This window comes from Gossypium hirsutum, chromosome D09 (genome assembly GCF_007990345.1).
Source record: "Gossypium hirsutum isolate 1008001.06 chromosome D09, Gossypium_hirsutum_v2.1, whole genome shotgun sequence".
Classification (NCBI taxonomy): Eukaryota; Viridiplantae; Streptophyta; class Magnoliopsida; order Malvales; family Malvaceae; genus Gossypium; species Gossypium hirsutum.
Window position 1 is genome coordinate 26,403,032 of NC_053445.1, and position 12,490 is coordinate 26,415,521.

Genomic DNA, 12,490 nt, shown 5'->3' on the forward strand with positions numbered 1-12,490 from the left:
AATGTTTGAGGTTAATTGGAGTACTTAATTGAATATAATTATCTATTTAGATCAAGATAAACCTCAACCAGACTTAAATTGAGGAAAGGCGAAAGCTTCGAGGTAAGTTCAAATGAAAATTTATTGTGTTTATGTTATTTAAATTGAATGTTATCATGTTATTTATAATGTAAATGAATCGATATATAAACATATCAATACTATAATGAATTGATGGATATCGAGTCCCGGTTGAACCTTAGGAATTTTTAGGATACAAATGACATGTCATTAGGGATTTCATATTTCGGGTGTTAGTCCTGAATGTCCTACCGATGGCTGAGGTCCTGTACTTTTTGTAGATACTCTACAACTCGTGTGAGCAGTATCGTGTAGCTTACATTCTGACCCACAGCTCGTGTGAGCAGGCCCATTTCACAGCTCTTGTAAGCAACAATGTAAAGGAAAGGTTACAGTTATATGTAAAGGCACACTTTGTGTGAGCTTTCTCGAGTATCTGATGTAATTTTAGACGATTCAACAGGAAAGAAAAAGGAACGAAATGGTAAGTATTAAATTGCAATGAAACATGACATTATGGTAACATTGATGATGTAATACATGGTGAAATACAAATCTTATGGTTGATCTAATATATATCATGTATAAGGACACTAACTTGTGAGTTTTATGATGTTGCATAGGTTCATATTAAGTTATGACATTGGTGTTAAATTATGTTTAAACTATGAATTGCATAATAGAAATGGTAAGTTGCATTTAAGTTTATATGAACTTACTAAGCATTGTTGCTTACGTAGTTTCTTTCCTTTGTCTTATAGACCATTAGAAGCTCGATTTAGTTGGAAGCTCGTCGAAGATATATCACACTATCTAGAAATCTTTTCTGTAGTTTTTGAGAATTTCGGCCAATGGTTTATAATGGCTTGTATAGGGTGATTTCTAATGATATTTTGATGAATGTGATGTTGGTTCTTTGGCATGTATAAACCTTTAGAAGCTATGTTGTTTCGGTACCATTTGATGTTTTGACAAATTGGGCCACTTTGGTCACCTTGTCATGCATGTTTATAAGGGCCTTTATGGTATGTATTGCATGGATTGAGAATGGTCAATATGTGGTATGTATTTGAGGTGCCTTTAAATGGCATATTAGTTAGTTGAATTAGGATATTGAAATGGTATTTTGATGTGTTTTGATTATGTTTAGGTACATTTAAAGTGTGTATAAATTGGTTGAAAGGTCATGCATGGAATGGTTTTGGAAATGGCTTGATTTTAGGTAAATTTGGGTCCACGCGGCTTGAGACACAAACGTGTGTTTCAGCCATATAAGGCACACAGCCTGGTGACACAGCCGTGTGTCATTTGATGATTTCCTTAAGGTGCAAGTCAGTGAGTTACACGGCCTGACACACGGGCGTGCAGGGTAACTCAAATAGTTACATGGCCTAGCACACTGGCGTGTGATACAGCCGTGTGACCCTACTCAGAATGTTACACGAGTGAGGACACGGGCTAGGACACGGCCGTGTATCCCTAGTTCAAAGGTTACACAGCCTAAGACATGGGCATGTGTCTCAGCCATGTGACCCTTATTTTACAAATTTTGCATCTTTTTCCTAAACCTTTTAATTTGTTTCCAATTGGTCCCGATTTGTTTCTAATATATTTTTAGGGCCTCGAGGGCTCGATTTAGGCACAACATGCAGGTATATGAATGATTTATGAAATATTTAGGTTATTGAATGATATTATATTACATGGTTTTTAGTTGATCGGTAATACTTCGTAATCCTAATCGGATGACGGATACGAGTTAGGGGTGTTACAAGTTATGTGTAACTTATTGTGTTTTTATCCTTACCAGTGCCATCTATTTATAGGGAGAGTAAGTGAAACCCTAGTCGAATTAGTGAATACATATAATGCTTACTTAATAGAAAAACAATCCCCTAGTTGAATTAAGAGAGAGAGGGGATAATAGGGTGTGCTTCTCCTCAGAAGTATTATGTTGGGGATTCGGTCTAATTATACATGCTTCCTAGACTTTTAACTCAGCGCTTTATAATTTAATCCAACCCAATACATTTTTTTTATTTCTCAAAATAGACATTATTTATTATATAAATTAAATTTCAATTAAATTTCTCAACTCAATTCTAATTCCGTTAAAATCATGACAACTTTACCATAAAAGAATTTATTAGAAAATATATTTAATTTTACATTCACGGATTTTATAATGACTAATTAATTTAATTCCATTTTCAAACTTTAATTGATTAAATAATAATTCGAAAAACTTAAATTGATTCTCATGTCATTTCCATACTAAGTGAGAAACCACATTCATTTCTTAATGTAACCAATTTCTCTAAATTTATCATTTCTATCTATTTTTGTTCATTTGATACATCATGCAATTCATTTCTGGTTTCAACGAGCTAGAGAAGGGGCTGATTGGACATATGTGATTAGGGCTCAAATGGTTTATAATTAAGTTTCAACTTTTTGCCAATTAATTATAAACTCGTTTAGTCACGAATTCATTCCACTATAGTATCGTGATTGAGTTCTCCCCAATAACATATCATTATGAAAACTACTCGATCAGTGCTTGTCTAATGACCTTATCTCTTTGGGATAAATCTGTTTTCCCATTATGATCCTATTTTATCTCATAATAATCATTATATTTTCCTTCATGAAAAGCCAATTACTATCACATAGTAATCAAGTCATTCATCACTAGGACAAACGACTCGTGGCCACGCTTACTTTTTACCTATCATGTAATGCCAATGAAAGAATACCATTTACCCATGTCTTGTGATATGAATTCCACAGTTGTGAATGGTGCTACATATTGTAAAAGTCTTATGCGTGACGCAACAGCTTTCGATTCCTTATCTATTTTAACTCAGACTTTTATTTACATCAAAGTATACAACTTAATCATACAGAGCCTATCATCCATTCAAGATTTCAGAATGTCAAACTATGAACGTCACAAGTGAATAACTCCATAAACGGATTCAAGATCTATTCTTATTGGGTCAAGTCTGATGTACTGTCAGTCCAGTCAGTCACATCTATGTCTCTATGTTCTGGGAGTCATCCGCTCTGATGCCCAAGACAAAGCATCTCCCCAATTGAGCTTGATAGACAAAATATTAGTCTTTCATTTGATTTGCTCATTTTCGATTAGACTAAGTACATGTTTAGGTTTGTCTACTAATATTAGCTGTCATTCCGTATTACGATTCGACCACGTAATCCCACTTAGTATTAGTTAAACATTAGACAACTAGTGATCTAATATTTGCTTCTATTTTGCATTAGATGAAAAATCCATGTAAGGAAAATATAAAAAGGGTATTAATTTAATTTATGGATAATTTTATTAAACTAGTCTGTTCGAAAAAATACAACTGTACATAAACGATAATACTACAGTTAAGGCACCATATCCAACACAAATTTTCCCAAATATTACTAAAAAAGAGCCTTCATCTCACCCTTGATTTTAGTATGGAACTCATCTCAAAATCCAACCAGTCAAGCTTCAAGTTTCTTATCTTATTGTGAAATCTTAGCTTTTAGCTTTGATAGGGAATGAAGGTGGAAGCGGATCAAGTTCAAGTTGATCGACTCGAAAATGAAAATTTGGATGTGATCTGAAAAGAAGAAATAAAGAATTGAAAATAATAAAAGAAGAAATTTGAGAATAAAAAAATAAAAATCATAAATAAATAAGAAATAGAAATTAAAAAAAAAAGAACAAAGTGGAAGATGGACAAGTAAATCGATGGATATGATGGATAAAAGGATAAATATCCAATTGAACCCTTTGAGATATAAATCCTAACAAACTCAATTAATGCTCTAATCTACCCTCCAAGAAAAAAACCTTGGCAAATTGAAGGACAAAGAATGAATTCTCACGACTCATTGAAGAAAATCGAGAAGAAAACTACTTCTAAAAATCATAAGAAAGAAATCTTGCACAAAGAAACAAACTCCTAAAGTTGAAAACTTTATTAATGAAAACAATTGTCTACTTAATAAATAATGAAGAAGCATTTATATAGGCTACATAAGTACATCTAAATAAAAATCTAAAGTATACTAAAACTCTAATTAATCTAAACAAGAAGTAGTTTTAAACAAAACTTTCTTGTTAACATAAAACTCTTAAATAACTTAAAATGCTTAATAATTATAAAAAAAATCGTAATAATAAAAATGATAAAATAGTAAGAGCTAATAAATACAATATTAAGCTCATATATAATAAAAATTAAACCTAAAACCCGAACCCAATATGATTTAAACTCGAATTAAAAGCTCAAAACTCGTAATTCCCTTTATAATCCTATCCAAAAATTCTGCTCGCGCAGTCTTCACTAAAATGGTCATAACTTGAGCTCCAAAAATCAAAATCGAGTGGTTCAAAATGCGTTTTGAAGCTAAGAGATAGGTATTTCAACTCCATTAAGACATCTCATCCCAGAAATTCCTGGATTTGATCCAAAAATTTGTCGTAAGTCTGCTGATTTCCTAAACTTGAAAATTGGTAGCTTCAGTGAATGGAATTTAATAAATTTCACCCCATCCGTGCATGCATCATTCCCCTTTCCTTGAAAAGATTCGTCCTCAAATCTTGTCTTTGATTTTCTTGGTCTTTGACATTGTTGTTGGGCATTGAGGTAGTGTGAGCTCATCATATCCATGGGTTTGAAATTGGGTCTTAAGACTCACATCAAGCTTGGTGACCTCTTGTTGCAATTGACTAGTATATTTTTGCTTGCAAGTGGTGACTCCATCCTCGACCATAAAGGATCAAATAGCTCTAATACCTTTATTATAGAAAGAATGATTTATAGAAGAAGAAAAAAGAAGAAACAACATTTTTCCTCGATAAAAAAATTCATTCATCTCATGCCTTTTCTATATATTGGCAATAGGAGAAGGCGGTTACAACAAGGTTGTTACTAGCTATTAAAAGAAACAGTTACAATAAACCCCTCCCAATAAAAGACCCTATCTCTATGAAATGCCTCATTTCACTAAAGCATTCAACACCCTAAATGCCCGATTATATTAACTAATTTAACTGAAAACATTGTTTCATAACACTTAATTCTTCATTCCTTTTTTTTATAGAATTCTAATTTATTAATGCTAAAAGTCTCCATGTTTTTACTGATAATTTTTCTTAGATGCTACTTAATTAAAAATGCGTAATTATTGAATGTTATTTTTATATCTAAACTTAAACTTTAATTGGTGTATAGCTCTACTATTAATTAAGTGATAATTAAGATGCTTAGGGTTTAGTTCAAAGTAATAATTCTATTTTATAATTTTAAAAAAAGATAAAATTAACACAACCTTTTTATGTCAATTTTGTAATTAATAATTATAAATTAATTTATAATTATCACAATTTTTTATATTTTATGCTTAGAGTTTTATTCAAGTAATAACTCCATTTTAAAATTAACACAAATTTTTAACTAATAATTCTAAATTAAGTTATAATTATTTTTAAAGTTAATTTATGATAAAAATAAAATATATTCTCATCAGTTCAAAATTTTTTTTTCCAACTTGTGATTTTTTTGTTTATTTTCAAAGTATGCTTGGATATTGGATTTAATTTAATAATAACAATTTAATAATATATTAGTTTGCTAAGAGTTTTAGAAGATAAATAGGAAATATTAGGAGTTGTTAAGGGATTGTTTTCACAATAATTAATACAACCATCTTTGGATTTACACACATATCTCCTTAAATTTACTACTATACACTTTTGTATTAGGTATTGATTTTTTTTTTTTGCAAAATCTCTATCGATTTAGGTGACTTTCAAAATGAATTTTAGGTTTTTTAGTTTCTTCTTTATGTTAATGTGATATCTAGCATAATTAATGTATATAATATCTTTCCTTATTTGTATCTAATTTATTAGCACAATATTATATCATATCCTTTCTTTCTTTCTTTTTTGTGTATTTAGTTTCTATTATAAATAGGCTATGTAAACCAACGTAAATTAAGACATAATATTTTTTCTTTCACACAGAAATTCATTCTCTTTCTTTTTCTTAAGTTTATAACATGGTATCAAGAGCTTAGGTTCCCCTTTTTTTATTTTTTTTCTTTTCTTTTCCAAGTCATATTCTTCTTATCTTTTTTTTTTGCCTAGCGGCGCGATAGTGTCAACCTCCAGGCCAGCTATCGCCTGCCTTTCTCCCTCTCACCAATCTTTTCTTTCTTTATTCTTCTAATTCACTTGGAATGTCTTTCTCTTTTCAATTTGTAGATCTATTTTGTGGATGGTGTTTGTCGTCACTAAAACTCCAATTTTATTTCTTTTCCCTTTTTGGTCATGTTTCTAGCTTTTTCCTCTATTTCTTCTGTTTTAGTTTTCCATTACTCCAGGCCATAATATTCCTATTTCTCAGTTTAGACAACCAAACACTTACTATCGGTGGTTGGTCGTCGTCCTCCTTGTTCTACTTTATTTTCTGATGCCCTCCTCTCGATTTAATAACTTCTTTTGGGAGCCTTGTGTGAGCTTTCGTGGTTGTTTTATTTATTTATTATTTCTTCTCAAGTGAACCTTTGTTAAGGAGGGACCAATGTGGTGTTCTGATGCCAGTTTTCCATTTTTTTTGTGAGAGTTTTGCTAAAACTCCCTAATGGTGGATGGGTGGCGGAGCCTAAAGCCTCCACATGTTACTTTTCTTGTTTTTTTTTGTCATATCCAAGACCTCCGTCGATTTAGTCATTGTTTAGGTGTTGTCCTGGGTTAGATGTCATCGGTGGCTGATTTTAGTCATCTAGGGTGGCTCTAAGCATCTGCTCTCTTACGGTGTCTTCCAGTGGGTGATCAAGGATGCTCAAGTTTGTATTGTACTTCATTGTTTCTCTCCCTCTTTGTAAGCAAGGTTTTAAGTAGAAATAAAGGCGCTTGATAACGGAGATCAAATGCGCTAATGTCTTCATTAGTGGTTGACGCCTATGTCACTGTGCAATTTAGATCGCTCATAATGATGTGTTTCATGAACGTACAAAACGCAGACAGATTGACTATCATTTTGTACGACATCATGTTACTCAGGGCACTTGACACCTTGCTTCTGTCTCCTCATCAGCTCACTTAGATTGCAAACATTTTCACAAAAACCCATCTTCCAACTAGATTTCAAGACTTAGTTTCCAAACTCAGGCTTCAGTCCACAGCACCACCTTGAGTTTGAGGGGAATGTTAATGCGATATCTTGCATAATTAATTTATATAATATATTTCCTTATTTGTATCTAATTTATTAGCGCAATATCATATCACATCTTTCTTTATTTTTGTATCTAGCTTCTACTAAAAATAAGCTATGTAATCCAATGTAAATGAAAACGTAATATTTTTTTCTTTCACACAGAAATTCAATCCTCTTTCTTGAATTTCTCTTTCTTTTTCTTAAGTTTGTAACCAAGCGGATCATTGATTTGGTCTTTAGTTAGTTTTTGGATGGTACATTTCTTTCAATTGGTATTCTTTGATATTGTAATCGTGTTTTGGGACCTTTTATTAATAAACTTACCAAAAAATTCTTTAATAACAAATTGAAATATATTTGAGACAACAAAAGGTAATCAACTAAAAGAAGGAAGAAAATGAATAATTCTATGAGAAGAACAATATTTACTGATGTAAGAGGTCAAGTGCTCTTAACAAAGTGATCCTAAACCTATCCACATCAAGGTTGACATTCTGTTTCTGCAAATATATGGACTTGAATTCATGCCAACCCCGTCTCTGTATAGCATATGGATCGTTCAATACCTCATGATCTGGTGGATATTGTTGTATCAAGGTACTCTCTTCCGTTTTAATCTGATATCCTATGTACCTTAGGTTCATCTCCTTGGATGGCTCTCCGAAGTCGGTTTTGGCCAGCCATTCGAACCCTCCAATGGGAATAACTTGTATTAAAATTGCATTCTCTGGAAGAAAAATCATGTTGGTCAACCCCGCTCCATGGACTCCCATCATTACGTCACACGAATTCACCATTTCTGCAACTTTTGCTACGTGCGAATCTACCTCCGTTACCACTACTTCGAAGCCTAACCTTGTTGCCATCCCGACAATGGCGTTGGTGTTTGTAAAAGCTCGGGTATTCTTTCTTGAAAGAATGAAAAGCCTAGGCCTTTCCTTCCCACCATTATCCCTCATGTTGATGGCGTTTTCTTTTTTCAAGGAATAAGCACTCCTTAAAAACTTCCTGAAGTCTTTCATGGAATAAGGTGATTTTGAAGAATCAATCTTCAGCTCTTGTGGATAACGCTTCAGGCCAACCGTCACACTTGTGAAACAATGAACATTTACTTCTTTATCAATGTCGACCAACTCATATCTAGAAAGCTTCTGTAATATATTTCGAAACTTTTTAATCCACCATGGTTTTTTATCGGTAATGAGAAACTTCACTTCTCCATCGAACTGTCGAGAAGTTAAATATAGAGGAAGCACGATGTCGGTGTAGTCATGGAAATTGTTTCCAGCATATCCTGCAGTGGAAAATATAATGGCTGGAACATTGTGCCTTTGATCGCATTGAGTTGGTGTTTCATAGGCATCGACCACTGATTTTATAAACCATTTTGTTACACGTTTAAATGCCTGTTCGTCTCCTCTTCGGGAATAAGGACGGATAACCCACGGGCCACTTTCTAGCATGGTATCAGCAGCCATGAAAACTGTAGAAGTTTTTCCATCAACTCTTATATCTCCATACATCTCACAAAATTCGGTTCTTTCCTCTACATGGCAAAGTGTCTTCATCTCCTTTTTCTGAGTGATGTTTTTATTGTTGATCACCGTGGTCGTAGAGCTTCTAATTGCGTTGCCATTGCTTATTGTTTCTTTAGTACCGGTTGTATCACTTTCCACCATTTCAATCTCAGAACTGCTTGTTTCGTTCACAATTGTTGCCATAGAACTTCTTATATCATCGCCCCTTAGCTTCTCGAAGCTGTATGAATTCGTAATCCGTAACATCTTGAGACCAACATCCACTGGCATCCTCATATTCACTGCAAAACAAACATGCTACATTGACTAAAGAACATAAACAAGATTAAACGACTAACGTAGAAAAATAAGAACAAATGGGCTACTTACGAACTGGAAGAGAACCCAAATAAGGCTTGAAGACAATGCAGAAGCTCAATGCAATAAGCAAACAACCAAGAAATGCTCCATATCCTAACTTCTTTTGGTCATAGCGGCTAAAGCTTCTAGCAAAAATGGTATCATACGTCATGTTGTCACCCGCTTAAGTTGATGCAAGGAAAGTGTCATTTTTATATATGAAAATGTAAGGGAGTTTAGGTGCAAATTAGGAACGTTACACGAATTCTAAGTAATGCCATGTGTCATCAATAAAATTTTGACAAATAAGTAAATTTAATTATTCTTAATTAATTGAAATTTATTGAGTGCAATAATTAGTAATAAATCTGTGGACATAATTCTTTCCTAAAAATGGATATTTATATTAATTTCCATATATTCTTACGCTATATACATCTCCAATTTCCCTCTTTTTAATATTTATATTCCTTTCTAATTTCCCTCTTTTTAATATCCTTATTCCTTATATTACATAGGATTAAACTTATTTATTTTAATTACACTATTTCAATTTTCACCATTTAATTCCCACAATTCACTCTCTTTCAAAACTTATTTAGGTTCTATTTCGAAAGCATAGAATAATTGAATAAAATAAAATTACTAATTACACTCTTTTATAATTACATAAATTTATAATTTTTTATGTTATATTTGGTAGTATAAATTGTCATTACGCTATTACATAATTTATATTTTAAAAAATATTGAATACTATAAAAATATTAGCATGATAAAAAAAATTAAAACCAAATCATCATGTGCATTATGTTAATCCAAAAAAATAGTTGACAATACTATTACTAATAAAAATAGTAAGAAAAATTAACACCATATGCAACTTTATCTAATTGTTTTAGTGTTCCATATTTGTTGAGTTATTCCCTCTTTAATACTTAACATAAGCTCATTTTCATCAAATGTTGGTCCTTAACTGAATTCATCATCATCTAATTCTGATCTGTATCATTAAGATTATCAAGGTTTCTTTCTTCTATGTACTCTTCGAAATATAGATAATCCCAAGTCCACCTATGAATGAAGCTATGGAGTATGCAATATGCTAGTACGATCCAACCTTATTTTTTTATATTATACTAAGGTGATGTTAATATGAAAAATATTTTTTAGAACAATAAATGTCCTTTCAACCACATTTTGAAGCCTTGAATGTATAAAATAAAAGAGTTTGCGAGTAGACCTGAACATGGGTTGGATCGGGTCAATGCAAAATTTAGGCCTATTTTCTATGTCCAACACAAAAAACGGGTTTAAAATTTTGCCCAAGTCAGGCCCAGATAGAAAATGTTAAACTTGAGCCTGATTCGGCCCATATTAATTTTTTTAGATTATTTTTATATAAAAATAAATTTAAAAAATATAATACATCCAATTCACTAAAAAAATTAAAATAAATATCTCCCAATAAATTGAAAATACATTAAAAAATCTTTATACTTAAATAACACTAACATAGTTGCAATTTAGTAAGAAAATACCTATAAAATAGTAGAAAAATTAACAATAAAAGAAGAGTTATACAATATTCAAACAACAACAACAAAATAGTAGTAATATAATAGCGAAATGGTAGCAAAACAGCAACATAATAGCAACAAAACAACAACATAACAACAGTAAGCAACAGTAATGTAACGGCCCGATTTTTAATGGTACCGAAAAATACAGTTTCAGAACCCCATTTTCATAAACCGAAACAGTAAATATTAATTATTAATATTTACAAGGATAGTATAAAAGCATATTAAAGTTTGGTCTGGTAATTTTTCCAAATTAATAGTTAATTAAGGCTCAGGGACTAAATCGTAAAAGTCCAACCGCTATAGATTTTTAATTGACCAAAGGCTTAAGGACTTAAATAGAAATTAGTTAAAGGTCCAAAATGATAATTAGACTATTTTATAGTTAGTGTTAGTGGATGATGATGTCATTACATTAAATTAAGCTAATAAATAAATTAGTATAATTATGTCATATTAACCTAAATTAAACTAGATTAATTAGTCCCTAATCATCATATATATATATATATGAAGTTATTGGAGAAAAGATTATGTCATCTTCCTTATTTTCTCCATTGTCTTCCAATAAGAGAAGAAAATTTAGAGAAAAATCCCATGGCATTTGGCCCTTAAATCTAAGGTAAATCCAGGTCATTTTCTTGTATTTTTTTATGAATTTAGTGTCATGGGAGTTTGATTTAGCTAGCCTATGTACCAATTTGCAAAATTGTTAAAGTTTTAAAAAGTTTTCATTATTGATTTCTTGAAGAATTAGGCTTGAAATTGATAGATTTTAAGTTTGGATTATAAAAGGACTAGATTGTAAAGTTAATTTAACTTGTTTGTTAAATTTGTTACATTAGGGTCAAAATTGGCTAATGTAAAACTTGTTATGAAATTATGCTAGAAATAGAAAGTATAAGGTCTTTAATGAGAATATATGAAATTGGATTTTAATATGAAGCTAGGAATTGAAAGTTATGACTAACTCGAGTTTAGAGACTAAATTAAATAAAATGTAAAATTTTAGGGATATAAAAAAATCGAGTGCTATAGGTCCATGCATATCATAGCATAGTATGGACATATTTGGTACTGATTGATGATATAAAATGATTATTTAAATCAAGAATTGGATCGAATTAGAGTTGATCGAGGAAAAGCTAAAATTACGGATTAGTCCCTAAAGTATCCACTTTTCATATTTTGAAAAAGTAACTTCATATGGAACTTATCCTATTTTATGTTATATATTATTTGTGTTGGATTATACCTATTTGTTATCTTTAAGTAAAATTTAGAGAATTTGGCATATATGGCTTCAATTGGACTGAATTGAATACTCATGCAAATATGAAAATTGATTGTTACAAGACTTGTAAATGAAATTTTTAACCCGATACAAGTATCTGTAATGATATATATAAATTATGCTCGTATGAACTTAGTAAACGTTGTTAGATTATGCCCAAAGATCAATCATGAGATGGTTGTAATAACATACTTGATTTATCATGTTTATTAATATAAGGCGTTACCATTATTATTTCAGTTTCTTTTCTGTGTGTATAAATAAACTGTTTTATAATAATGTCCTAAAAATAATATGATTATTCTTAAAAGATCCTTAGTCAAGTATTATTGTTGGATAGGACAACGATAATGCATTAAGACTAACATGTAGTTGATTGATGATAAAGAGTTGTCATTGATATGGAATGTTAGAATGGATGCATGAATATGTGTGTTAGAGAAC

The 12,490-nt window shown here is 31.3% G+C and overlaps 1 protein-coding gene across 1 annotated transcript; it reads right to left on the reverse strand.

The window, feature by feature from the left end:
* Positions 1-7,612: 7,612 nt before the first annotated feature.
* Positions 7,613-9,349, reverse strand: LOC107892673 (beta-1,2-xylosyltransferase XYXT1). Its single transcript, XM_016817734.2, has 2 exons — positions 9,200-9,349; positions 7,613-9,111 (listed from the first exon to the last, which is right to left on the reverse strand). The coding sequence occupies exons 1-2, from the start codon at positions 9,339-9,341 to the stop codon at positions 7,718-7,720; spliced, it is 1,536 nt and encodes a 511-aa protein (XP_016673223.1). The 5' UTR covers positions 9,342-9,349; the 3' UTR covers positions 7,613-7,717.
* Between the last annotated feature and the right edge of the window lie 3,141 nt (positions 9,350-12,490).

Coding starts and splice junctions, on each gene's coding strand:
- LOC107892673 (XM_016817734.2), bottom strand. CDS start 9,341: ATGACGTATGATACCATTTTTGCTAGAAGCTTTAGCCGCTATGACCAA. Junction 9,112..9,199: donor TTTGGGTTCTCTTCCAGTTC/GTAAGTAGCCCA, acceptor TTTGTTTTGCAG/TGAATATGAGGATGCCAGTG.